At 39.0% G+C, this 9,014-nt stretch overlaps 1 protein-coding gene across 1 annotated transcript; it reads left to right on the top strand.

The window, feature by feature from the left end:
* The first annotated feature begins 5,506 nt into the window (after positions 1-5,506).
* On the top strand, positions 5,507-8,768 carry LOC122658656 (wax ester synthase/diacylglycerol acyltransferase 4-like). The gene is made up of 4 exons (XM_043853698.1): positions 5,507-6,347; positions 7,370-7,717; positions 8,185-8,322; positions 8,589-8,768. Exons 1-4 carry the CDS (start codon positions 5,535-5,537, stop codon positions 8,754-8,756), a joined length of 1,467 nt encoding a protein of 488 aa, XP_043709633.1. The 5' UTR covers positions 5,507-5,534; the 3' UTR covers positions 8,757-8,768.
* Positions 8,769-9,014: the final 246 nt, after the last annotated feature.

The raw sequence follows: 9,014 nt of genomic DNA, 5'->3' as shown, positions 1-9,014 counted from the left end.
ATCATTTCCAAAGTGACAACAATGTCGTTAACATAGATTAGGACAACTGTGATTCCTGAAGAACTTCTTTTGAAAACATGGATGAATCAGCAAGACTTCTTTTAAATCCATTACTTGTTAGGGCCAAGCTTAATTTAGCATACCAGGCTCTAGGCGATTGTTTAAGCCCATATATAGCCTCTTTCAATTTACAAACAATATCCAATCTGAGCTCTTGGGGGTGTCCTGGAGGAAGCTCCATATAGACCTCTTCCTCTAGGTCCCCATGTAAAAAGGCATTTTTCACATCCATTTGCATTAAGGGCCATCCATTGTTCACAGCTATGAACATTAGGACCCTAATAGTATTCATTTTCGCTACTGGAGCGAAGGTTTCCTTGTAATCCACTCCATATGTTTGAGTGAAGCCTTTAGCAACAAGCCTAGCCTTGTACCTTTCTATGGTACCATCACTGTTATATTTAATTTTATAGACCCACTTGCATCCCACAGTCTTCTTTCCTTTGGGAATTTTTACAATTTCCCATATTTTATTTTTATCTAGAGCTTGAAGCTCTTCTTGCATTGCTTTCCTCCACTTGGGATGAGAATTGGCCTCGAAAACTTAGTAGGCTCCTTATTACTCTCAATGGTGGTAAGGAAAGCAACATGATCAGAGGAAATTTGGTTGTACCCAACATAGTCTTGAATGGGAAAGGAGACTGTGTGATACGTGTAGAAATCTTGAAGTCTAGAGGAGGTCTAGAAATACGGGTTGACCGACGAACTTCTTGAGTTTCGTAGTTCTCCTGGGTTTCTTGAGGAGGATTGACCTCAATGGTGTCAAGATGACTATGCTCTTGTATATGCTCTTGTGCAACAATAGGTAAAGGAGTAAGATCATAGTTAAGGTCATTTAGATTCTCCCCGACTCCTACTGTAAGGATCCTTAAAGTAGGAGTTATTTTCCACAAAATGAACATGATGAGAAATATATAACGTATGACGAAGAGGGTCATAGCACTTGTATCCCTTTTTTGTAGAGGAATATCCAAGGAACACACATTTGGTAGCATGAGGGTCTAATTTGCCACACCCTTCCTTATAGACATAGCAAGGACACCCAAAAACACGAAGATGTTCTAAATTACATGTTTTTCCCAAGATCTCCATTGGAGATTTATAAGTTAGAACACAACTGGGTATCCTATTGATTAAATGGCATGCGATTAACACATCGAGACCAATATTCTTTTGGCATATTTCTTTGAAATAGGAGGGATCGGGTGACTTCAAGCAAATGGCGATTTTTTCTTTCTGCAATACCATTTTGTGGGAGTCCCAACACAAGTGGTTTGATGTATAATTCCTTTTTCTTTTGTGTAGTCACTAAAAGATGATTGATATATTTAGTACCATTATCAGTTCAAGAACCTTTATGTGAGCACTAAATTGGTTAAGGATCATACAAGTAAATTCCTTGAAAATGATCAAGGCTTGATTTATGTTTTAGCAAATAAATCCAGGTAGCACGAGATTTATCATCAATGAAGGTAATAAAGTATTTAAACCCATCTCGTGATTCTACCGGGCGGGTCCCCATAAGTCGAATGTACTAGGTCAAACAAGGCATCCGATTTATGAAAAGATTGAGTAAAGGGAAGTTTAGTTTGTTTAGCAAAATGGCAAATGTCACAACTATGAGAATTAAAACCATTTAAAGGAAATAAAAGGTTCAAGATTTTATCCGAAGGATGTCCATTCAAGATGCCAAAGCTTGCAATCTTTTTGCTCTTTTGATCTAGCCTGAAGAGCATGAGTGGGTTGTTCCAAGAGGTATAGGCCATGTTGAAGGTATCCGTCACCAATCTTCCTCCCCATGATCCGGTCTTGAAAAATGACCTTATTTGGAGAGAAAATAACATTGCAATTCAAGGAGTTAGTAAGCTTACTAACAGATAACAAATTTGAAGGAAAGGATGGTAGAAATAATGCTTCGTGTCGGAAGAAAAATTTTAGTGTACCCTTTTCCTTGAATAGGGATAATAGATCCATTAGCCACAGTCACAAATTGTTTTGAGGGAATTTTTTCAAGTTGTGAAATGCAATTACTATTGCCTCATCATGTGGTCCGTGGCTCCGAATCGACAACCCATGAATTAGAATTATTTGAAGTAAAATGAGCATAAGGTGTACCATTTTCACGAGCTAATGAGGAATGAGAGGCTATGGAAGGAACATGGTGGGAGTTCTAGCCAATGGCTCTGGGTAAGCTGTTGCGTGTTGAGTCGAAGCTCAACCGAACTTGTGGTGTTACATGCCGCGCGCTTGAGCCATATTTTTTCTTCATTGATCTCAAGGCAGTCGAAGATGCGGATGCAAGACCCAACATCCTGCTTTGGTATGCCCGTTCCTTTGCAATGATCACATTTGAAGAGGGGTTGGTTCCCACGACCTCTTCCTCGGCCTCTTGAACTATTGAAATTTCTCCTTTCATTTCCTTGTTTGTGTTCGGTTACCCCAGATTGGCAATTAAAGCAATCTGTTTTCATGAGCACTATCGGAGATACGAGAAGGAGATTCATAACATGTTTCCGGATTTCTTCTTGTTGAATAATAGCACGAGACATTTTCAAGAGTGGGAAACTCGGACTCATAAGAATCACATTGCGAAGTTGTTCATACTCTGGTTTAAGACATGCAAGCGGTTGAAAGATTTTATCATGCTCTTCTTGAGTCTCAGAAACCTTTAAATGTTTGTGGGAGGGCGATAAATACGCAGTTTTCCCATTTTCGTTTTAACAGACCAAAGAGATCAATAAAGGACATATCACCTTGTGTAATCAGGGATATTTCTTGTTTTATTTGAAAAATCCTAGAGGCATTATTTTGCTGACCATACATGGATTTTATTGAATCCCATAAAACTTTAGCATTGTCGCATATATGAAGATTTCGACACAGTAGGTTCCATGGAATTTAGAATCCAAGACATGATCATTTGATCATTTGCTTGCCAATCATCAAACTTGGGATCGTTGGCAAACAGGAGCTATTTTCCCATTAACATAACCAATTTTACCTCGACCACATAAGGCCAAGGAAGCTGCCCGTGACCATGGTAGATAATTCAAGCCATTCAAAAGAATAGAGGTGAGCTTGATACCTGTATTGGGTTTCATGTCCGGAAGAATCGACCATTTGAAAAGAAAAACTGAGGCAAAATTGAAAAAGAGCTCGTCCCAGCCCACGCTCTTGAAATCGTTCTAGAAAAACAACTTGGTGGAAGGACAATCTTTGTCTCTTGCACCAAAGGAGAGTTCTCTGTTATAGTGTTAGTTCCAAACATAAAGAAGTAAAAGAAAGAAGGAGCTCAAGAATGCATCTGTCAAGAAAGTCAAGACACGTTAGAGGTGAGTTCCAATAAATTAATAAATGGGAAGTGAGTTCCCAGGTCATTAACAAAGAACTTGACCTTTGAATTTGAAAAAAATATTCCGAATAGCTCCTTCAACGTAAGAACCTGATTTTTGAATTTGAAAAATTCCGAATACCTCCTTCAACGTTTTGCGCTTAGAAGCACAAATGAATAAATAATTCTTGGCAGTGACTCGATTGCGGGAGGAAATTCCGTGATTTATAGATACTGCTCTGATACCATGTAGAATTGGATCGATATAGCAATGCGAGGAGACACAGACGATTTAACGTGGTTCGGTGAAACACCTACATCCACGGACAGAACACTGAAGTTTCATTCATACCACAAAACTCATACACCCAAACTCTTAAATACAAAAACACTTCACAACGGTCATATTCCTTCTTAAGGAATAAACCTCAACGGATATATCCCAACCAACAGCATTCAATAAGGGTGTACCAGGGACTTAGTGACTACTCATGATCCGAGTGTATCACTATCTTTGCTAGTCTTTCCTAACTCAAAGTAGTTGATTTTAAAATATGTAAAGGTTTTAAAAATAATGATGAAGGGTTAATTAAGGATAATCTATCTAGCCATTCAATATTGCAAGACGTAAACCTAAACGATGCAGAAAAAAATGGAAATCGTAAACAAATAATTAGGGCTGCAATAGGGTCGGGCCTTTTAAAACCCCAGCGCAACTCTGAGTCCTCTTAGCTGGGCCCAGGCCCCATCCGACCCTGACTCAGTGCCAGAAGAATCCAACCCTGACCCTCCCTCAAGGTCGGGTCGGACTGACCCTGATTGGCTCTGACCATGGGAGGGGGGCAAGGGAGATGCATGGGCTGGAAAGAAGAAGAAGAAGAAGAAAAAGAAGAAGAAAGAAGAAAGAAGACGAAAAAAGAAGAAAGAAGAAGACGAAGATTGAAGAAACCAAAAAAAAAAAAAAAAGAAGAGGACGAAGAAGAAACAAAAAAAAAAAAAAAAAAAAAAAAAAAAGAAGAAGAAGAAAGAAGTCAAAGAACAGGAAGAAGAAGACAGGGTCGGGTTGGGCTGGGCCGGGCTCAGTCCGAGGCCTCCACCTTGACCGAGTCCGGCCCTAACTCAAGGCCAGAAATTCCCAACCCTAACCCGCCCTCAGGGCCAAGGTATCTCAACCTAGGCCCTATTCAGGCTCAAGGTGGGCTCAGGCCATCAGGGCCAAACTTGCACCTCTACAAACAATCACACAACTAAACACAAGGATTTATGTGGTTCGACAAGATTATCTATGTCCATGGTAAGGGGAGATCTTATTCACTATCAACGGAGAATAGGGTAACAACCATTTGTCCCCACACCTCTTTCAGATCGATTACAAAAAAAGAACTCTCGCTACAAATTTATAGTAAAACTTTAAATAAGAATTTTACTGAAACACCCATATAGCCCTTAAAAGTTTTTCGACTACTACCGCTGTCAAATCCCTGCATAGACCCACTTGAGGCCCTGCCAGTAATATAGATTAACACGCAAGGTGGACTAATTCCTCTAGACCCCTTAACAACAGCCCTTTGAAATCCGCCCACTTATACAAGCGATGGAATACAAGACATCAACCCACCCCCAACTCACGGGAGTGCAGGCCACTAATGGCAAAACACGGTACCACAAGTCACAGAAGGCACAAGTGGGTGAATGAAAATATCCCGCAGCTAAATCCAAACTACATCTGCAAATTGAACCAAAAGATAAATACATAGGCGCAATTTTCTTCTTCTGAAGTGACAGGAAATAAAAAGAGAAATAGACAAGAGTATATAACAACTGATAGCGGTCCATAACCTATACAAAATTGGCCCGGTTCAGATTAACCCGTATTGACAGGGAGCCCTACAGAACCCAAAAAAAAAAACACAAAACTCATCCATACAAGTACCTTTCAGCTCTCAAGTTGCTAGTCAAGAAAATTTTCTCCTCACCCCTTGTAACAATAGAAAAGTTAAAAAAAAAAATGGACACAAATCACACATCTATACGTTACCCTTCACTGCCAAATGCTTTATAAAAAGGCTTCAACCATGAGATGAGCAGGACAAAGAATCAAAGATACAGAGTTGTCTAATCCAAATTCCAAAAGAAGTCATCAATGGCGTCTACATTATCTAAGCAGCAACAGAAACAACCACTTCTCAAAATAGGAGAAGAAGAAGAAGAAGAAGAAACCTATAGATTTCCACCTCTAAGCCCACTTTCTCAATACATCAATAGCTCTGCTCTTTCAATTCCCGTTATAGGTGTTTACGAGCTAGAAATCCCCATTTCCAAATCTCAAACCTTTGATTTCCTCAGAGATGTCTTCATACCTATCCACTCACGTTTCTCTTCCATTGTTGTGAAAGACAAGAAAGGAATCCAACGGTGGAAAAGGGTCGATGTTGTGATCGATGATCACATCTTTGTCCCTACCTTTCCTACTGGATTATCATCACAAGATTATGATGATCTCTTGGAGGAATACTTATCCAAGATAATTTTAGAACCGCAACCAAACACTCGGCCTTTATGGGATGTTCATGTCTTCATGTACCCAACAAGCAACGCTGCAGGGACTCTTATTTTTAAGATCAACCATGCTATTGGAGATGGTTATTCACTCATGGCTGCTCTCTTTTCTATTCACAAGAGAGCTGATAACCCTTCTCTTCCTCTTACTTTCCCTGATGTTGCCCCAAGAATGACCAAAGAAATAAGCAAGTGGAAGAAAGTTAAAGGCCTTGTTTCTATGTGTATCAATACTTTCACAGATTCAGCTTGGAGTGTGTTGCAGGGAACAATCATGGAAGACGGCAAAACCGCAATTCGATCGGCGAATCCCGGAGTTGAGTTCGAGTCCGTTTCAGTTCAAACTGTTGTCTACTCCCTTGATGAACTTAAGCGAATCCAGTCCAAGGTTGGAGGAGTAAGTAGTTCATTTTTGTTCCCCTGGTGGTGGTCTCGCAACTCATTAATTTAGAATTACATTAAAGTACATGTTTGGTATCACATCTTTGATTTATTGATCTGTTTAGGAGCTCTTATTTAATCTTTATTAAGTGAATATTCTTACTAAAGAAACAATATTTTGGAAGTGATGCTAATCTCTATTTAAGATTAAGATCTGAAACTGGACTGCTCTTCATTGATTGTTGGACCACCTGTTGACCCCCTCATCCTGAATTTGATCTATACTTTTAAGGGATAAGGCTGAGCACGTGTCTTCCTCTCTCCTCCTCCTTTGAAAAAGACCCTCATACCCTCCTGTGTCCAACCCTGTGAGAAGTGTATGCCGCTCGACGAAATTTTGCTGCTACACTAGTGACAGCCAAGAAAATGGGATTTTAAAGGGTATTTTACAAAATACAAAAACTTAGGAAGATATTTATGAACCCAAAGGGTAAAGTGAATTATTCCATCCTTGGGTGCCAGAAGGGTAGCAAGAACATTCCTGCAACAAGAGTAGCAGCAAATTTTTTTCCTATACCGCTAGCTTGTTGAAAGCTGACCGCATAGCCAATCCTCTCCCTACTCTTAATTAGTGGCCTAAAATCATAGTTCAGAATCTCCTTTCGTTGGACTTTCGGTCCGACTGAAATGTGCAAAATATGTTGAAATTTCGTCAAAACAGCGTATTTTTTTTTTTTTCTGAGTTACACTTGGCCATTTCGGGCGACAAATGGATGAAATTATCTAATTGACCAAAATTTTCAATCGAAAAAGTGCATTTTTGTGACCGAAAATTTCGGTGAAACATTGCTGATTTTGGGTTTTGCCTCTTGTTTCACCTCGGAGATGTTGAAATTAGTGAAGTTTTGATGAGTTTTTGAACTATACCTAAAACACAAACAAATTAAGAAAGATTCTAAGAGTAGTAGTAGTATTGATTATTATAATTTTGTTTTTATGTAGAGTGGTATTGATTAAATTAAAAACTTGAACACACAGACTGTGAATGAAGTGATCACAGGGGTGATATCATACGCAATCCAATTGTACATGCAAAAGATAGGGAACGTCAGTAATGGTGAACGAATGACTGCATTAGTTGTGATGAACGCGAGGATGTTGAAAGGGTTTAATACAGTGGGAGATATGTTAAAAGCTAATATATGGGGAAACCATTTTAGCTTCTTGCATGTAATGCTTCCTTCCAAGTGTAAGGATCTCAAGAATATGGATCCCATGGACTTTGTTGTTCAAGCTAAGGATGAGATGAGGAGGAGGAGGAATTCCATGGCTCTTTATCTCACCAAAAGAATATTGGGAGTTTTCAGGAAAATCAGAGGACCTGAGGTTAGTCTTTACATATTTTTTATGATCTTATCATTATTATTATTTTTTTCTTTCTAAAATCAAGTCTTTGAATCCAAAATTTTTATGTACCATCATTTAGGGTTGATGTTCTCTGTGCTGCAGCGCAGTCTGCGCCCAGACATATGGTTTGAGTTTCCTGCCATTTAGGGGGGAGGGGCAGGGTTGTTGTTTCGCCCACCCCCATGTGTCTGGGCGCAACCTGCACTCGGCACAGAGAATATGTGGCCCAACATTTATTAGTTGTTTTCTCCTTCCCTGAATTTTGATATATATATCATCTTTGATTGCTAATAGCTTGGATCTTGTCAGGAGTTCCCTTTAGGCTTGCCATTATTGGCTTCAATGTTGTGCTTTGCTCTTTTACTTTAATATATTTTCGATTCATTAGCAAAATAAAAAAAAATTGAAGATGAAAAATGAAAATTATTTGTGGGTATTGCTTGTAGGCGGCTGCAAGGCATGTCTATTCAATCTGGAATAACACAAGCGTCACCATGTCAAGTTTGGTTGGACCATCGCAGAAAATGATCATAGCAAGTCATCCCATTAACAGCTTCTATTTCACTTTGGCCGGTGTTCCTCAGGTACATCAATCCGAGTCCAAAGTTTCTACTCATGTACGTGGGGTGCCACCACACATGGTGAGGATCAATGAAGTGAAATCTCTACCCGATCTGACATAGGGGTAAGAAGAGGTCATATGGATGATGAGATTCCATTTCATTAACCCTCGCCATGTGGGGTATATGGATACGAGTCCAGACTCTCTCTCTCTCTCTCTCACAATCAATCAATCAAGAGTTTTATATATAGATTAATAAATAAATATTGTGGGTTTGGAATATTGCAGAGCTTAGTATTTACCATTGTGAGCTATATGGGAAAGCTAAGGGTGGTGGTGAGGACGGAGAAATCGTTCATCAACTGCCGACTGTTCGTTTCGTGTATGAATGAAGCCTATGAAAACATCAATGAAGCAGCTTTTGGAAAGGATACTCATAAGAAGAAATCCAACTAATTAAGATATAATATCTCATTCATAACATGTGTGTTTACATTGAAGGATTATCCTCTTTTCTTCCCCTAATAAAAGAGATTTAGGGTAACTCTTAAAATTTGAGGGGAAATGAATGTAATTCATTTTAATCCCATCCCCCAGTCTTAATTTCTTATTATGTGATCCAGATTCTGTGTTATATAATCTTATTACCAATAAATTAAATAATCTACTGTGAAGTGTTTAGTGAAATTAAACCTCAATTTATATTGATAATTA

Source organism: Telopea speciosissima, chromosome 4 (assembly GCF_018873765.1).
Source record: "Telopea speciosissima isolate NSW1024214 ecotype Mountain lineage chromosome 4, Tspe_v1, whole genome shotgun sequence".
Taxonomy (NCBI): domain Eukaryota; kingdom Viridiplantae; phylum Streptophyta; class Magnoliopsida; order Proteales; family Proteaceae; genus Telopea; species Telopea speciosissima.
Note: the sequence above shows the minus strand (reverse complement) of the source record. Positions and strands in the feature narration are given on the sequence as shown.